At 51.9% G+C, this 19,937-nt stretch overlaps 1 protein-coding gene across 1 annotated transcript in view; it reads right to left on the reverse strand.

Annotated features, from left to right (window-relative positions):
- Nucleotides 1-19,937, reverse strand: part of NBEAL2 (neurobeachin like 2) — a 176,051-nt gene that overhangs the window by 109,356 nt on the left and 46,758 nt on the right. Inside the window, 9 exon segments of the mRNA XM_083186544.1 lie at nt 3,277-3,360; nt 3,887-3,993; nt 6,329-6,629; nt 7,624-7,709; nt 7,884-7,966; nt 9,706-9,833; nt 10,291-10,372; nt 13,672-13,824; nt 14,460-14,548. Of these exon segments, the coding sequence (XP_083042670.1) occupies nt 3,277-3,360; nt 3,887-3,993; nt 6,329-6,629; nt 7,624-7,709; nt 7,884-7,966; nt 9,706-9,833; nt 10,291-10,372; nt 13,672-13,824; nt 14,460-14,548 (1,113 nt within the window).

Raw genomic sequence — 19,937 nt, forward strand, 5'->3', positions numbered from 1 at the left:
ATTATGTATGTACCCTCCCGGCAGAGGATAGAACATTGAGGCTTCCCTGGGTGCGCTCTGTATAGGGAAGTGTAGTATCTCTGCCCGCATTATGTATGTACCCTCCCGGCAGAGGATAGAACATTGAGGCTTCCCTGGGTGCGCTCTGTATAGGGAAGTGTAGTATCTCTGCCCGCATTATGTATGTACCCTCCCGGCAGAGGATAGAACATTGAGGCTTCCCTGGGTGCGCTCTGTATAGGGAAGTGTAGTATCTCTGCCCGCATTATGTATGTACCCTCCCGGCAGAGGATAGAACAATGAGGCTTCCCTGGGTGCGCTCTGTATAGGGAAGTGTAGTATCTCTGCCCGCATTATGTATGTACCCTCCCGGCAGAGGATAGAACATTGAGGCTTCCCTGGGTGCGCTCTGTATAGTGAAGTGTAGTATCTCTGCCCGCATTATGTATGTACCCTCCCGGCAGAGGATAGAACATTGAGGCTTCCCTGGGTGCGCTCTGTATAGGGAAGTGTAGTATCTCTGCCCGCATTATGTATGTACCCTCCCGGCAGAGGATAGAACATTGAGGCTTCCCTGGGTGCGCTCTGTATAGGGAAGTGTAGTATCTCTGCCCACATTATGTATGTACCCTCCCGGCAGAGGATAGAACAATGAGGCTTCCCTGGGTGCGCTCTGTATAGGGAAGTGTAGTATCTCTGCCCGCATTATGTATGTACCCTCCCGGCAGAGGATAGAACAATGAGGCTTCCCTGGGTGCGCTCTGTATAGGGAAGTGTAGTATCTCTGCCCGCATTATGTATGTACCCTCCCGGCAGAGGATAGAACATTGAGGCTTCCCTGGGTGCGCTCTGTATAGGGAAGTGTAGTATCTCTGCCCGCATTATGTATGTACACTCCCGGCAGAGGATAGAACATTGAGGCTTCCCTGGGTGCGCTCTGTATAGGGAAGTGTAATATCTCTGCCCGCATTATGTATGTACCCTCCCGGCAGAGGATAGAACATTGAGGCTTCCCTGGGTGCGCTCTGTATAGGGAAGTGTAGTATAACTGCCCGCATTATGTATGTACCCTCCCGGCAGAGGATAGAACATTGAGGCTTCCCTGGGTGCGCTCTGTATAGGGAAGTGTAGTATCTCTGCCCGCATTATGTATGTACCCTCCCGGCAGAGGATAGAACATTGAGGCTTCCCTGGGTGCGCTCTCTATAGGGAAGTGTAGTATCTCTGCCCGCATTATGTATGTACCCTCCCGGCAGAGGATAGAACAATGAGGCTTCCCTGGGTGCGCTCTGTATAGGGAAGTGTAGTATCTCTGCCCGCATTATGTATGTGCCCTCCCGGCAGAGGATAGAACAATGAGGCTTCCCTGGGTGCGCTCTGTATAGGGAAGTGTAATATCTCTGCCCGCATTATGTATGTACCCTCCCGGCAGAGGATAGAACAATGAGGCTTCCCTGGGTGCGCTCTGTATAGGGAAGTGTAATATCTCTGCCCGCATTATGTATGTACCCTCCCGGCAGAGGATAGAACATTGAGGCTTCCCTGGGTGCGCTCTGTATAGGGAAGTGTAGTATCTCTGCCCGCATTATGTATGTACCCTCCCGGCAGAGGATAGAACATTGAGGCTTCCCTGGGTGCGCTCTCTATAGGGAAGTGTAGTATCTCTGCCCGCATTATGTATGTACCCTCCCGGCAGAGGATAGAACATTAAGGCTTCCCTGGGTGCGCTCTGTATAGGGAAGTGTAGTATCTCTGCCCGCATTATGTATGTACCCTCCCGGCAGAGGATAGAACAATGAGGCTTCCCTGGGTGCGCTCTGTATAGGGAAGTGTAGTATCTCTGCCCGCATTATGTATGTACCCTCCCGGCAGAGGATAGAACATTGGCCGCTGCCCATGTACTTAGTGCAGGTCATTATCAGCAGAGCGCAGACTGTCACCTGCGTGTCACACATGACAGTCGTCACTGATCCCCTGCTCTCTGTTCCTGAGCCGCAGTGATTATTGCAGGGTAAAACCAGTCCGACCAGTTGTTGCTGGAGGATGAGCTTCATTCAGTGGAAACAATATCCCGTCAGTATGACCTACAGCAATGTCTTCTACAGGTCTTTATTTACATAGTGCTGGTATACAGCAGGGGCTCTGTGATCCTGGTTCCTGTGTACTGGGGGGGGGGGGACACGGGAGAGGTATATCCTGGTATCTGTATTAGGGGGACGGGAGAGGCATGTCCCGGTATATGTGTATTAGGGGACGGGAGAGTGGGAGAGGTATATCCTGGTATGTGTATTAGGGGACGGGAGAGTGGGAGAGGTATGTCATGGTATGTGTATTAGGGGGACGGGAGAGGCATGTCCCGGTATATGTGTATTAGGGGGGCGGGAGAGGTATATCCTGGTATGTGTATTAGGGGATGGGAGAGGTATGTCATGGTATCTGTGTACTAGGGGGGCGGGAGAGGCATGTCCCGGTATATGTGTATTAGGGGGGCGGGAGAGTGGGAGAGGTATATCCTGGTATCTGTGTATTAGGGGGACGGGAGAGGTAAGTCATGGTATCTGTGTACTAGGGGGACGGGAGAGTGGGAGAGGTATATCCTGGTATGTGTATTAGGGGATGGGAGAGGTATGTCATGGTATCTGTGTACTAGGGGGGCGGGAGAGGCATGTCCCGGTATATGTGTATTAGGGGGGCGGGAGAGTGGGAGAGGTATATCCTGGTATCTTTGTATTAGGGGGACAGGAGAGGTATGTCCTGGTATCTGTGTACTAGTGGGGTGGGAGAGTGGGAGAGGTATATCCTGGTATGTGTATTAGGGGATGGGAGAGGTATGTCATGGTATCTGTGTACTAGGGGGGCGGGAGAGGCATGTCCCGGTATATGTGTATTAGGGGGGCGGGAGAGTGGGAGAGGTATATCCTGGTATCTTTGTATTAGGGGGACAGGAGAGGTATGTCCTGGTATCTGTGTACTAGTGGGGTGGGAGAGTGGGAGAGGTATATCCTGGAATCTGTGTATAAGGGGGACGGGAGAGGTATGTCCTGGTATCTGTGTATTAGGATACAGGTTGGCGTATCCTGGATGAGTACATCTCCCTACGCCTTTCTGAATGGCTCCGTCACACAATAAGGCTACCGCCGGGACTCGCGCTGACCACCTTGGCGTGTCTGCGCCATACAATAAGGCTACCGCCGGGACTTGCGCTGACACCATGTATTTAGAAGCCTCGCAGCACACGTTGTTACCACACCCAGCGATGGGAGTACCAGCCAATACCTTCATGATATCATGCTCTGTCAGTAACTTAGTGGTCAGATCATTCCCACTCTCCTCTGGCCGGAGACCGCTGCTCAAGTACAGCTGTCAGAAAGGAGAGGTTACATGAAGCGTGGCTTGTTAATAATACAGATACAGGAGGTGGGGGGAGGTAGAGGAACAGCACAGAGGATGACAGGAATCAGAAGTAAGGGAACGAGAGGAAGGTAACGGCATAGAGACTGCAGGAATAACAAGGGTAACAGCATACAGTGACTGCAGGAATAACAAGGGTAACGGCATACAGAGACTGCAGGAATAACAAGGTCTACGTGCACCATGACCTGACTGACCGCAGTCAGCTGAACAAACATCACAATCAGTGCGAAACATTCACCTATGGGCAGGACAATGCAGGTGTGTGCAGTACCCATGTGTGGCCACAAGAGGGAGCTCGCCCACAGTAAATAAGGATGGATCAGGGTTCTCACACTGGGGAATGCATCAACGCTTGGAGAGAGATAAAGTCCAGTCAATGAACAGGAGATGGTTCTCTATCACTCTCCAGGCGACAATGCATTGTGTGAATATAGCGCAGGCCACCATTTCTGGAGCCCGAGGAGGCGCTTACCTTGCTGTTCTGAATGAGCCGGATGATGTGCTCGAAGCAGTTGTTGCTGAGGAACACGGCCTGCAGGACGGGGCGGTCGCTGCAGCGCAGCATCTCGGGGATGGCGCCTGTTGCCCAGGACGGGAGAGAAGAGGATACATGTTACACGGCTGTACACAGGGGCATGCAGGGCACCACCAGTCCTACCATACAGCAAGGCGGGGGGGGGGGGGATAGGAAAACAGGATAACATCCCCCTGCTCTGTCTGGTCCCTGTCACCAACAAGACCACTGACATGAGATTAGCTTTCATTTTTAGAAGTCTTAGTAAATTTACCCCTAAATGTAAGAATCTGTAACCTGGAGGATGATAGGGACAGCCGCAGTACCAGGAGGCGGCCTGCAGAGGGCGTGAGCGCCACATTACACCAGGTCCTGATGTGCTCTGGGGACAGCCGCAGTACCAGGAGGCGGCCTGCAGAGGGCGTGAGCGAGCGCGGCACATTACACCAGGTCCTGACACGCTCTGGGGACAGCCGCAGAACCAGGAGGCGGCCTGCAGAGGGCGTGAGCGAGCGCGGCACATTACACCAGGTCATGACACGCTCTGGGGACAGCCGCAGTACCAGGAGGCGGCCTGCAGAGGGCGTGAGCGAGCGCGGCACATTACACCAGGTCCTGACACGCTCTGGGGACAGCCGCAGTACCAGGAGGCGGCCTGCAGAGGGCGTGAGCGAGCGCGGCACATTACACCAGGTCCTGACACGCTCTGGGGACAGCCGCAGTACCAGGAGGCAGCCTGCAGAGGGCGTGAGCGAGCGCGGCACATTACACCAGGTCCTGACACGCTCTGGGGACAGCCGCAGTACCAGGAGGCGGCCTGCAGAGGGTGTGAGCGAGCGCAGCACATTACACCAGGTCCTGACACGCTCTGGGGACAGCCGCAGTACCAGGAGGCGGCCTGCAGAGGGCGTGAGTGAGCGCGGCACATTACACCAGGTCCTGACACGCTCTGGGGACAGCCGCAGTACCAGGAGGCGGCCTGCAGAGGGCGTGAGCGAGTGCGGCACATTACACCAGGTCCTGACGCGCTCTGGGGACAGCCGCAGTACCAGGAGGCGGCCTGCAGAGGGCGTGAGCGAGCGCGGCACATTACACCAGGTCCTGACACGCTCTAGGGACAGCCGCAGTACCAGGAGGCGGCCTGCATAGGGCGTGAGCGAGCGCGGCACATTACACCAGGTCCTGACACGCTCTGGGGACAGCCGCAGTACCAGGAGGCGGCCTGCAGAGGGCATGAGTGAGCGCGGCACATTACACCAGGTCCTGACGCGCTCTGGGGACAGCCGCAGTACCAGGAGGCGGCCTGCATAGGGCGTGAGCGAGCGCGGCACATTACACCAGGTCCTGACGCACTCTGGGGACAGCCGCAGTACCAGGAGGCAGCCTGCAGAGGGCATGAGCGAGTGCGGCACATTACACCAGGTCCTGACGCGCTCTGGGGACAGACGCAGTACCAGGAGGCGGCCTGCAGAGGGCGAGAGCGAGCGCGGCACATTACACCAGGTCCTGACACGCTCTGGGGACAGCCGCAGTACCAGGAGGCAGCCTGCAGAGGGCGTGAGCGAGCGCGGCACATTACACCAGGTCCTGACGCGCTCTGGGGACAGACGCAGTACCAGGAGGCGGCCTGCAGAGGGCGAGAGCGAGCGCGGCACATTACACCAGGTCCTGACACGCTCTGGGGACAGCCGCAGTACCAGGAGGCGGCCTGCAGAGGGCGTGAGCGAGTGCGGCACATTACACCAGGTCCTGACACACTCTGGGGACAGCCGCAGTACCAGGAGGCGGCCTGCAGAGGGCGTGAGCGCAGCACATTACACCAGGTCCTGACGCGCTCTGGGGACAGCTGCAGTACCAGGAGGTGGCCTGCAGAGGGCGTGAGCGCAGCACATTACACCAGGTCCTGACGCGCTCTGGGGACAGACGCAGTGCCAGGAGGCGGCCTGCAGAGGGCATGAGCGAGCGCGGCACATTACACCAGGTCCTGACGCGCTCTGGGGACAACCGCAGTACCAGGAGGCGGCCTGCATAGGGCGTGAGCGAGTGCGGCACATTACACCAGGTCCTGACGCGCTCTGGGGACAGACTCAGTACCAGGAGGCGGCATGCAGAGGGCGTCAGCAAGCGCGGCACATTACACCAGGTCCTGACACGCTCTGGGGACAGACACAGGTGGTATATAAGTACAGGAGTCCCTGGGGTCTGCCTGCAGGTCTGGGGGGCTCATGTATTCCTAATGTGTCATTACTGCATTGTGATGGTGCAGAGGAAGACACCCAGTGTCGCCGGGCCCCGTAGCAGAACGTGTGCAAGGGCCCCTTCTCAGTTCTTACATAGGACCCAACAGAACGGTGTGTGATCCTTATAGGGTGCCCCCCATCATCCCCAGGGTATACATACGGAGCATTCTGATCCGCAGGGACAGGAGTCCTTCCTCCCAGTGTGGCCCCTGCACCCTCTCTGGGGAATACAGGGGCCGGTCGCAGTTCAGGACCTTGAAGTAACTGTCCAGGATGTATCTGATCTCCACTCTCCGCTGCCCGGGGCTGCTGCCATGCAGGGTGTGGATCATGCCAATGAGACATTCCAGTGCCAGCTGCAGAACCCGAGGGTCGTGGGCATCCTGGCGGACATACCAGCTCTGCAAGACCAGCATGAGGACATCCACGGAGGCCTGTGTGATGAGGACCAACGCATTGCTCTGCAATGGAAGCACAAGTCCCGGTTACACGGATATAGCACCGTAACGCGGTTCTGCAGGGGAGCGATCAGAACCCCCCCGCTCCGCAGCAAGCACCCGCTCTGTATAGCGATCAGAACCTCCCCCAGCACCCGCTCTGTATAACACAGATGTAGCACAGAGCAGGGTAACGCAGAGCAGGTTCTCCGCAGCAAGCACCCACTCTGTATAACACAGATATAGCACCGCATGTAATCACAGCAGGGTAACGCAGAGCAGGTTCTGCAGGGGAGAGATCAGAACCTCCCCCCCTCCCTAGCAAGCACCCGCTCTGTATAACACAGATATAGCACCGCATGTAATCACAGCAGGGTAACGCGGAGCAGGTTCTGCAGGGGAGCGATCAGAACCTCCCCCCCCCCCTCTCCTGCTCCGCAGCAAGCACCCGCTCTGTATAACACAGATATAGCACCGCCTGTAATCACAGGGTAACGCAGAGCAGGCTCTGCACAGAGTGGTTATTACACAGGACTTTGTCCCAGCATACACTCTCTATTACTGGTTCATATGTGACTAAGACATTGTACTGACTACACCGTGTGTGTCCCTCGCTCTCCGTGATGAAGGGAACGCCCAGGTATACTCTTCCCGGATTCACTATTTACATAGAATGACACGCTTTGCATACAGTTACTGTGTGTGAGCACCAGTGTTATCTTCCACACACTATCATACGTGTATGTAACATGTTAGCACCAGTGTTATCTTCCACACAGTATCATACATGTATGTAACGTGTTAGCACCAGTGTTATCTTCAACACACTATCATACGTGTATGCAACATGTTAGGACCAGGGTTATTTCCCAAGTGCTACCATACATGTACGTACAATGTTAGCACAAGTCTCATCTCCACACATGCTAGCATACATGTATAGAACATGGTAGCAGCAGGGTTTTCAGTGACGGTCTCCCGTGGAACATTATAAATGTGTCAGACCAGCGCTCCTCACCTTAGAGCCTGTGATAATGGCCCCATACAGATGGACCAGCCGCAGTCTGACCGTCTCGGGGAGACTGTCCCCATTGTGGAAGACATCTAGAGAATGAGAAGCAGCAGAAATGAGATCCCATCACGTGATGTCAGGAGACCGCATCCAAATGATACCCGCCAGCTGAGCACACTGCCAACTCCGGGCACTGACCGCGGTCCCATGGTGGTCTCTGGAGAGCCGAGATACCATCTGGGACCTATTACACAAACATTCTTTACCTTGAAAAAAATTGCAGAACTCAGCAGGCAGCGCAGCCGGGGAAAACTTGTATTTACTCTTCTCTTTCGTGCTGACTATCTCCCTGCGGAGCGACGGGATAATAAAGTCATGTTAGGTCACATCAGATATGTCCATCACCTCGCCCACCAATCATCTCACCAGGAGGTCCCACACCTCACCCACCAATCATCTCACCAGGAGGTCCATCACCTCATCCACCAATCATCTCACCAGGAGGTCCATCACCTCACCCACCAATCATCTCACCAGGAGGTCCATCACCTCGCCCATCAATCATCTCATCAGGAGGTCCATCACCTCACCCACCAATCACCTCTTTAGGAGGTCCATCATCTCACCTATCAATCATCTCATTAGGAGGTCCATCACCTCATCCACCAATCATCTCACAAGGAGGTCCATCACCTCATCCACCAATCATCTCACCAGGAGGTCCATCACCTCACCCACCAATCATCTCACCAGGAGGACCATCACCTCACCCACCAATCATCTCACAAGGAGGTCCATCACCTCGCCCACCAATCATCTCATCAGGAGGACCATCACCTCATCCACCAATCATCTCACCAGGAGGTCCCACACCTCACCCACCAATCATCTCACCAGGAGGTCCATCACCTCATCCACCAATCATCTCACCAGGAGGACCATCACCTCACCCACCAATCATCTAACCAGGAGGTCCATCACCTCTCCCATCAATCATCTCATCAGGAGGTCCATCACCTCACCCACCAATCACCTCATCAGGAGGTCCATCATCTCACCTATCAATCATCTCATTAGGAGGTCCATCACCTCATCCACCAATCATCTCACAAGGAGGTCCATCACGTCATCCACCAATCATCTCACCAGGAGGTCCATCACCTCACCCACCAATCATCTCACCAGGAGGACCATCACCTCACCCACCAATCATCTCACAAGGAGGTCCATCACCTCGCCCACCAATCATCTCATCAGGAGGTCCATCACCTCGCCCACCAATCATCTCACCAGGAGGACCATCATCTCACCCACCAATCATCTCACCAGGAGGTCCATCACCTCATCCACCAATCATCTCACCAGGAGGTCCATCACCTCGCCCACCAATCATCTCATCAGGAGGTCCATCACCTCGCCCACCAATCATCTCACCAGGAGGACCATCACCTCACCCACCAATCATCTCACCAGGAGGTCCATCACCTCACCCCCCAATCATCTCACCAAGAGGTCCATCACCTCGCCCACCAATCATCTCACCAGGAAGTCCATCACCTCGCCCACCAATCATCTCACCAGGAGGTCCATCACCTCACCCACCAATCACCTCATCAGGAGGTCCATCACCTCACCCACCAATCATCTCATCAGGAGGTCCATCACCTCACCCCCCAATTATCTCACCAAGAGGTCCATCACCTTGCCCACCAATCATCTGATCAGGAAGTCCATCACCTCACCCACCAATCATCTCACCAGGAGGTCCATCACCTCACCCACCAATCATCTCACCAGGAGGTCCATCACCCCATCCATATGAGGCAGACTATCACCCCGCCCACCAACATCATCTCGCACATCAGGAAGGTCCATCACCCCACCCATATGGGGAGGTCATTCACCCGCCCACCAAGCATCCCACCAGGTGGTCCATTACCCCGCCCACCTATCGTCCCATCGGGAGATCCACCTCCCAACATTAAAGACAAAAAAAAAACATATCACTGCGTGTGTGTGTGCATATGTGTGTGTGTGTGTGTGTGAACAATAGTCTTCATTCTCTACCATGTCCCCGTATTTACCTACCCGCCAAGTTGTCGTCTCCATGTCTGGTAGGGGTCGAAGAGACACTCGCACAGGTGCAGAGCATAGATGATCACTTCCTCTGTCAGAGATGGTCTCTCCAGATGATCCTCAATACTCGGCCTCTTTAGCTGCAGACAGAACCCCAACAACTCAGATCACAGACACACGTGTAATACAGGGAAGACAACACATGTAATATGGTAAGCACACATGTAACACATGAGAGGGAGCACACATGTAACACGAGGGGAGAGGGGGCAGCCATGTAACAGGAGGGGGTGGGGCAGCCACGTACCACAAGGGGAGGGGGGCAGCCATGTAACAGAAGGGGAGGGGGCAGCCATGTAACAGGAGGGGGTGGGGCAGCCATGTAACAGGAGGGGGTGGGGCAGCCATGTAACAGAAGGGGAGGGGGCAGCCATGTACCACAAGGGGAGGGGGGCAGCCATGTAACAGGAGGGGGTGGGGCAGCCATGTACCACAAGGGGAGGGGGGCAGCCATGTAACAGGAGGGGGAGGGGCAGCCATGTAACAGGAGGGGAGAGGTCATCATGGTGATCCTCAGTGAGAGGAATGGAACCTCACCTCGCTCGCGGCCACGGTCAGCAGATGGATCACCTCACACACAAACACTGGGGTCCGCTCCTTCTCCACATTTTCCAGATTCCTGGAAGACAAGTGCTCATGGTATATAGAGAGTAGTGGGCTCCTGAGGGTGGGTTGGTGCGGGAGGGGGATGAATACTCCCCACATGATGGAGGATACAGTGGGTGAACGGGGAAGTCTGTATTCTGTATGGGGAATACCAGGGGGATGGGTACCCCCCCCCTGTACCGGGATCCACAGTGCCCAGAACATGAGCAGCCATCCTGTTCTACTGAGTGCAGTCACAACATAAAGGAGGACTGAGCAGCTCCCCCGTCTCCAGGACACCGGTAATACCTGCGGGCCGCACACCAGCAGAGAATGCCACCCCACGGGTAACCTCAGGCAGCGTATATAAGCATTACATGGTGGGACGGATCATATAATTACACGCGGTGTCGACCCCCCCCCCATGACCTAGGGCAACGGGCAGGAGCGCATTATGACGTAACGCATAGTACTAGCCAAAGTGTGTGCGTGTACATGTGATGGGGAATATAGATTGCAAGCTCAAAGGGGCAGGGACTGATGTGAATGTTCAACTATTCTCTGTACAGCGCTGCGGAATATGTGTGCGCTATATAATAACTGGTAATAATAGTCTCTGTACAGCACTGCGGAATATGTGTGCGCTATATAATAACTGGTAATAATAGTCTCTGTACAGCACTGCGGAATATGTGTGCGCTATATAATAACTGGTAATAATAGTCTCTGTACAGCGCTGCAGAATATGTGTGCGCTATATAATAACTGGTAATAATATTATCTGTACAGCGCTGCGGAATATGTGTGCGCTATATAATAACTGGTAATAATAGTCTCTGTACAGTGCTGCGGAATATATGTGTGCTATATAATAACTGGTAATAATAGTCTCGGTACTTATGTATTATCTGGACTCCCATGTTAAATGCACCCCATTTTTTCATACCCCTACTATCCAAATACGCATGGAGTTGATTTTATATAGTGTGGCGAGCGCAGCGAGCCACCGTGCCCGAAGCGTGGTGAGCGCAGCGAGCCCCGCGAGGGGACACGGTCTCATAAGAAAAACGGGAGTCCAGATATTACATAAGTACCATAGTCTCTGTACAGCGCTGCGGAATATGTGTGCGCTATACAATAACTGGTAATAATATTCTCTGTACAGCGCTGCGGAATATGTGTGCGCTATATAATAACTGGTAATAATAGTCTCTGTACAGCGCTGCATAATATGTGTGCGCTATATAATAACTGGTAATAATAGTCTCTGTACAGCGCTGCGGAATATGTGTGCACTATATAATAACTGGTAATAATAGTCTCTGTACAGCGTTGCGGTATATGTGTGCGCTATATAATTACTGGTAATAATATTTTCTGTACAGCGCTGCGGAATGTGTGTGCGCTATATAATAACTGGTAATAATAGTCTCTGTACAGTGCTGCGGAATATGTGTGCGCTATATAATAACTGGTAATAATAGTCTCTGTACAGCGCTGCGGAATATGTGTGCGCTATATAATAACTGGTAATAATAACCTCTGTACAGCGCTGCGGAATATGTGTGTGCTATATAATAACTGGTAATAATAGCCTCTGTACAGCGCTGCAGAATATGTGTGAGCTATATAATAACTGGTAATAATATTCTCTGTACAGCGCTGCGGAATATGTGCGCTATATAATAACTGGTAATAATATACTCTGTAAAGTGCTGCGTAATATGTGTGCGCTACATAATAACTGGTAATAATATACTCTGTAAAGTGCTGCGTAATATGTGTGCGCTATATAATAACTGGTAATAATAGTCTCTGTACAGCGCTGTGGAATATGTGTGCACTATATAATAACTGGTAATAATAGTCTCTGTACAGCGCTGCGGAATATGTGTGCGCTATATAATAACTGGTAATAATAGTCTCTGTACAGCGTTGTGGAATATGTGTGCGCTATATAATAACTGGTAATAAAATTCTCTGTACAGCGCTGCGGAATATGTATGCGCTATATAATAACTGGTAATAATATTCTCTGTACAGCGCTGCGGAATATGTGTGCGCTATATAATAACTGGTAATAATATACTCTGTAAAGTGCTGCGTAATATGTGTGCGCTATATAATAACTGGTAATAATAGTCTCTGTACAGCGCTGCAGAATATGCGTGCGCTATATAATAACTGGTAATAATAGTCTCAGTACAGCGCTGCGTAATATGTGTGCGCTATATAATAACTGGTAATAATAGTCTCTGTACAGCGCTGCGGTATATGTGTGCGCTATATAATAACTGGTAATAGTCTCTGTACAGCGCTGCGGAATATGTGTGCGCTATATAATAACTGGTAATAGTCTCTGTACAGCGCTGCGTAATATGTGTGCGCTATATAATAACTGGTAATAATAGTCTCTGTACAGCACTGCGTAATGTGTGCGCTATATAATAACTGGTAATAATAGTCTCTGTACAGCACTGCGGAATATGTGCGCGCTATATAATAACTGGTAATAGTCTCTGTACAGCGCTGTGGAATATGTGTGCGCTATATAATAACTGGTAATAATATACTCTGTAAAGTGCTGTGGAATATGTGTGCGCTATATAATAACTGGTAATAATATTCTCTGTACAGCGCTGTGGAATATGTGTGCGCTATATAATAACTGGTAATAATAGTCTCTGTACAGCGCTGCGGAATATGTGTGCGCTATATAATAACTGGTAATAGTCTCTGTACAGCGCTGCGGAATATGTGTGCGCTATATAATAACTGGTAATAGTCTCTGTACAGCGCTGCGGAATATGTGTGCGCTATATAATAACTGGTAATAGTCTCTGTACAGCGCTGCGGAATATGTGTGCGCTATATAAGAAACTGCTAATAAATAAATACATAGACTATTACTATGCAGTCCCGCTGCTGTACTCTAACAACTGAGCATCCCTCATGTCACTAATTTTAGGCTTGGGGTCCACGTCTAACAGAGATGCCATGACGAGACTGGTTTCCATGGTAACTAAGGGGCTCAGCCATAAAGCATACGGAGCGGGTTCTGGGAAGCCTGTATGATCGCAGCGTCTCCTGTTATTATGTAACTCAGACATCAGCAGTATTTATATCACAGAGATACACTGTCATTATCCATCTGTCTCACCGGCAGCCATCACTCCCGGGCGGCATACACACCAGGCAATGCCAATTCTATCCCGTCCTGACATTCTATATTACAGAGGGGCCACGTTGGTGGCTCTCCGCATCGAGTGACATCTGCAAAAGTTCCATTTGGGAGCCCTTATGAGTGACCAAAACCAGTAACAGCCGAGTCACCTGCTGATAATGATGAAGAACTTGAGGAGACGGAGAGCCTGGTTCAAGCTGACGTCGGCCCTTATATCTTCTGCGCAGTCTCCTAGCTGCTGGCTCAGGACTTGGAGGACGTCCCGGGGTAAGACGGGGATTTCGGAAGCATTCTCTTCTGGCCTGAGGAACAACAAGGGAGCAAGTCAATGGGCCAAGGATGGCAACGCACAGAGCACAGGGGGGGCGACAGACAAGAGGGCAACTGGTTCCCCACACCAGTCCTGCGGTTCCACCAGCAGATCAGCTTCTGATCATGTACAGGAGGGTTACTCTATGGTCAGGGGTCAACAGCTATCACACCTGCTTCCACTGACAAATCCTGAAAACATGGCATGTTGGGGGGTAAGTGAGGATCAGAAGAACCACAGGGGGTGCAGCGCTCGATGAACTGGCACCTCCGTCTTCGTGTTACCCACTCACACCTGCAAGGAGTTCCTAGAAGGACGCACCATCCCTGCCACGTTATCAGGCGTGGGCAGTAATTACCAGCGTATGGGGAGCAATTACACAACGAGGTGATCTGAGGACTAAGCCCACAACAATATTATTACAGAGGACCAGAGATATATCGGTGTGCAGGACATTCAGTCCAGCAGCCGCTGTGACAAGTACGTAACCCCATGCACTGGTCATACCAGCGCTATACCATCCGCCATTGGGGAAACGTAATGGCAGAAAAAGCTGGTTGCCCGGGAGTTATCCTGCTTGTGTGCCACCACCCCTAGAATCACCCCCCCCCCCATTCAGGTACATACCTCCTAGGGTCCAGGGTCTGCACGGAGATGATCTTCTCGAAATTGGTGACGAAGGCTTCCAGCCACTGCTGCAAGTAATTCAGGTCTTTCTGCAAGAGAGAGAGAGAGAGAGAGGGGTGAGCAGGGAACCCCGGAACCAGACCGTACAAGTGTCTGCAGTCACCTCCCGTGTGCTGTCGCAGTGATAGTCAACCAGGACAATATCAGTTTACAGTGACGCAGTACTTATAAATGCACGGGTGACTGTAGCAGAGGTGTTACAAGTGTCACACACCAGTACACAACAGGCGTCGCGCAGAAGTGTCTGAGCTAGGAGGACATACACAAACACATGGCGGCGTTGCGGATATTTCCACGGGAAGCACCATCGCAGGATCAGATTGGCGGGCTGCCCGGAATGCAGCATAAAGGAGATTTATTATTATGGAGAATGTAATGGCGGGAGGTGACGGACCGGTGTACATCACACCGGAGGTCACTGATGCAAGCAGGACATCCTGCGCCAAAGAGCGAGTACGGGCTGAGGCTACAGGATTACCGCACCTCTCATTGCTCAACGTCTTTTCGTCCTCCCCACCAAGATGACAGGTTTACTTCCTGCGGCCAGGAAGGTGGCGGGGGGGGGGTCTCTACCTATAATTCCTTATTTACCATGATGTATAGTTTGTGGTTTCTGTGAACAGATGCTGTAAGCATTTCCTATTTCCCAAGCTTTGTTACACTTTCACAATCATCACACCCATTTCTCCAGCAAAATAAGATAGAACTTTGATTATGACGAATTCCATACAATGTAATGGGTTATACATGGTGCCCAGGTCGGAGACCACCATACAAAACCATTATGGCCTTCCGAGCAGTGGGATAAGATGGGTGCGTATACCGGTGTGTCCTATAATAATCCCAATGATTTCCGGGCCTTCAGTACAGGTGGAAAGCGGCCCATCCCCAGAACTGCCAGGGTCCCCTAAGCGGGCAGAGAGCCGTGTGTACAGGGTCACCCTCTGCAGAGGTCAGTAACAGAGATACATTCTCCACAGTACTGTATACATAACTGTACAGGATGATACATATAGGATTAGGCCACGTCATCCACTAGTACAATAGCCATTGTCATCTTTATCCCCCAGAGCATAAGGGTACGTCACACAGACCAATGTAATCTATGTCAGAGCCACGGATAGAGTCACAGAGGCCACGCTGCGTTATATCTGATCATAGTGACCACGGATCCCGTCATACAGACCACGCTGCGCTACATCTGATCATAGTACACACGGATCCAGTCATACAGACCACGCTGTGCTACATCTGATCATAGTGCACACGGATCCCGTCACAGAAGCCACGCTGCGCTACATCTGATCATAGTGCACACAGATCCCGTCACAGAAGCCACGCTGCGCTACATCTGATCATAGTGCACACGGATCCCGTCATACAGACCACGCTGTGCTACATCTGATCATAGTGCACACAGATCCCGTCACAGAAGCCACGCTGTGCTACATCTGATCATAGTGACCATGGATCCCATCATAGAGGCCACTCTGCGCTACATCTGATCATAGTACACACGGATCCCGTCATAGAGGCCATGCTGCGCTACATCTGATCATAGTGCACACGGATCCCGTCACAGAGGCCACGCTGCGCTACATCTGATCATAGTGCACACAGATCCCGTCACAGAAGCCATGCTGCGCTACATCTGATCATAGTGCACACGGATCCCGTCATACAGACCACGCTGTGCTACATCTGATCATAGTGACCATGGATCCCATCATAGAGGCCACTCTGCGCTACATCTGATCATAGTACACACGGATCCCGTCATAGAGGCCACGCTGTGCTACATCTGATCATAGTGACCACGGATCCCGTCACAGAGGCCACGCTGCGCTACATCTGATCATAGTGACCACGGATCCCGTCATACAGACCACGCTGCGCTACATCTGATCATAGTGACCACGGATCCCGTCATAGAGGCCACACTGCGCTACATCTGATCATAGTGACCACGGATCCCGTCATAGAGGCCACGCTGCACTACATCTGATCATAGTGCACACGGATCCCGTCATAGAGGCCACGCTGCGCTACATCTGATCATAGTGCACACGGATCCCGTCACAGAGGCCACGCTGCGCTACATCTGATCATAGTGCACACGGATCCCATTCATCTGATCATAGTGCACACAGATCCCATCATAGAGGCCACGCTGCGCTACAACTGATCATAGTACACACGGATCACGTCACAGAGGCTGCGCTACATCTGATCATAGTGCACTCGGATCCCGTCACAGAGGCCACGCTGCGCTACATCTGATCATAGTGCACACGAATCCCGTTACAGAGGCCACGCTGCGCTACATCTGATCATAATGCACACGGATCACATCATAGAGCCACGCTGCACTACATCTGATCATAGTGCACACGGATCCCGTCACAGAGGCCACGCTGCGCTACATCTGATCATAGTGACCACGGATCACATCATAGAGCCACGCTGCACTACATCTGATCAAAGTGCACACGGATCCCGTCACAGAGGCCACGCTGCACTACATCTGATCATAGTAACCATGGATCACGTCATAGAGGCCCTGCTGCGCTACATCTGATCATAGTGGACACAGATCACGTCATAGAGGCCACGCTGCACTACATCTGATCACAGTGCACACGGATCCCGTCATAGAGGCCACGCTGCGCTACATCTGATCATAGTGAACACGGATCACATCACAGAGGCCACGCTGCGCTACATCTGATCATAGTGCACACGGATCCCGTCATACAGACCACGCTGTGCTACATCTGATCATAGTGCACACGGATCCTGTCATACAGACCCCGCTGTGCTACATCTGATCATAGTGCACACAGATCCCGTCACAGAGGCTACGCTGCGCTACATCTGATTATACACGGATCCCGTCATAGAGGCCACGCTGCACTACATCTGATCATAGTGCACACGGATCCAGTCACAGAGGCCACGCTGTGCTACATCTGATTATACACGGATCCCGTCATACAGACCACGCTGCGCTACATCTGATCATAGTGCACACGGATCCCGTCAGAGGCCACGCTGCACTACATCTGATCATAGTGCACACGGATCCAGTCACAGAGGCCACGCTGTGCTACATCTGATTATACACGGATCCCGTCATACAGACCACGCTGTGCTACATCTGATCATAGTGCACACGGATCCCGTCATACAGACCACGCTGCGCTACATCTGATCACAGTGCACACGGATCCAGTCACAGAGGCCACGCTGTGCTACATCTGATCATAGTGCACACAGATCCCGTCATACAGACCACGCTGCGCTACATCTGATCATAGTGCACACGGATCCCGTCATACAGACCACGCTGCGCTACATCTGATCATAGTGCACACGGATCCAGTCACAGAGGCCACGCTGCACTACATCTGATCACAGTGACCACGGATTGTGTCATTAGTCACAATCTTCATGTGCGCATTTTGGGAAAATGTTCTTTTATTTTCTAAAAACACCAAACACAAATAATTCATCAATTCCTTCCCCCCACTGCACACACATTCCTTTCCTAAAGCGAGACCTGGGCTCGTTACCTGATGGGGATGCAGAGCTATCGTCCAGTCACCAGGCCCCATCACCTTAGCAGCCACGTTAGAGAGGATCATTCCTGTGGCGGAGTACAATGCATGGAGGCCATGGAGAATTGGGGGAAGCGAGAGAGGGGCAGCAACGTTACTGACAGACCAGAAAACAGAGAATGAAGATTACGCCGAGAGCCCCAGGAAATGCTCAGTCAGAGGAGTCATCGCAACACTTCCTCTGCTATCTCTGCATCGCAACCACCACAGACAGGCTGCCCACAAGATACACACCACCCCCGTGCCCCCTGAGCATGCCAACAGGGGTGCCCTCACCTGACAAACTCCACCCCTGTGCGCAAACCACCAATCCGGGGGAAAATGTACAGGCCAAAGCTATGAATGCTCTCACAAAGCACAACCACCTAGGTGTCTGCAATTCTCCATTATAGCATCAATGACCGGCTGCCTCTGTGGTACTATCACCACCAATGTGCCAAGCGGGCATGGAGTCACTCATTACATTGCTATGTTTGTAATGCCGTTGTGTCTATCTCTGACGCTTTTTGATTCAACATTTTAAAAAGTAATAAAAGGACGTTCTCTGCACAACACTGTGTTTCAAGCTGACCACTCCATAAACTGCGCCACCATCCCAGCATTTGCATTTCTGATTTATCCACTAGGGGGCAGTGTTCCATTGCATCTGCCCCCAGTCTCCTGCGAGTAAGGACGGCTCTCTGTGCTGAAAGCTGCAAACATTCCTCAGATCTTTATTCGTCAGCCTTCAGAGGAAACGTCAGCATCCGCGCAGAATACGAAACAACAGGGTTAACGGTTTGTGTGACAAGCAATGCGAGCAGCCCCACGCAGAGTATCAGGCATGGGACATCGGTCAACAGGACAAGACACAGCTGGAAAATAACAGAAGTGGGGTAATTACAGTCCTGTGCAAACCGTTCACCCAACGAGAAACAGAAAAGTCCTCATACTGTTATCAAGATATGTGGCCTGGTCCAAAAACCCAATGATCTTGGCACCAAGGGCCTGTAACGCATTTCACCAAGTGAAGATGTATCAAGCCTTATAAAAGAGTGAAGTTTCCCGTAGTAACCAGTTTCTAAGTATCATTCATTTATTTATCAAATACAGATGGGAAGTCACCACAAAGGCTTCTGGGCTATAGGGTTTTTAATGGGGAAATAAATCCAGATGCATTGAAACTACCGTCAGGAGGTAGGTGGAACGCACAGGCCTACCGGCAGGAGGTAGGTGGAACGCGCAGGAGCATGCCTACCGGTAGGAGGTAGGTGAAATGCGTAGGTGCATGACTACCGGCAGGAGGTAGGTGGAATGTGTAGGTGCATCAATACCGGCAGGTAGTTGGCGGAACACATCGGAAGAGATACTACTGGCGTGAAGTTGGCGGAACGCGTAGAAAGCACAACTACTAGCAGGAGGTGTTAGCGGAACACCCATGCAAAAAGTTATCATTAGGATTTTTTAATGAGGGTTCAAATCCAGAGCTCAGAGCATTGAAACAACTGGCAGAAAGTTGGTGGAACGCTTAGGTAGCATTACTACAGCAGGAAGTTGTCAGAACACACCGGAAGCTATACTACAGCATGAAGTTAGCAGAACATGTCATGAATACAACTACTGGTATGGAGTTGGTGGAACGCGTACGTAGCATGACTACTGACAGGAAGTTGGAGGAATGCGTCATGTGTACAACTACTGGTATGGAGTTGGTGGAACGCATACGTAGCATGACTACTGGCAGGAAGTTGTAGGAATGCGTCATGTGTACAACTACTGGTATGGAGTTGGTGGAACGCGTAGGTACATAACTACCGGCAGG

Source organism: Crinia signifera, chromosome 5, assembly GCF_055691185.1.
Source record: "Crinia signifera chromosome 5, ASM5569118v1, whole genome shotgun sequence".
In the NCBI taxonomy this organism is placed as follows: Eukaryota; Metazoa; Chordata; class Amphibia; order Anura; family Myobatrachidae; genus Crinia; species Crinia signifera.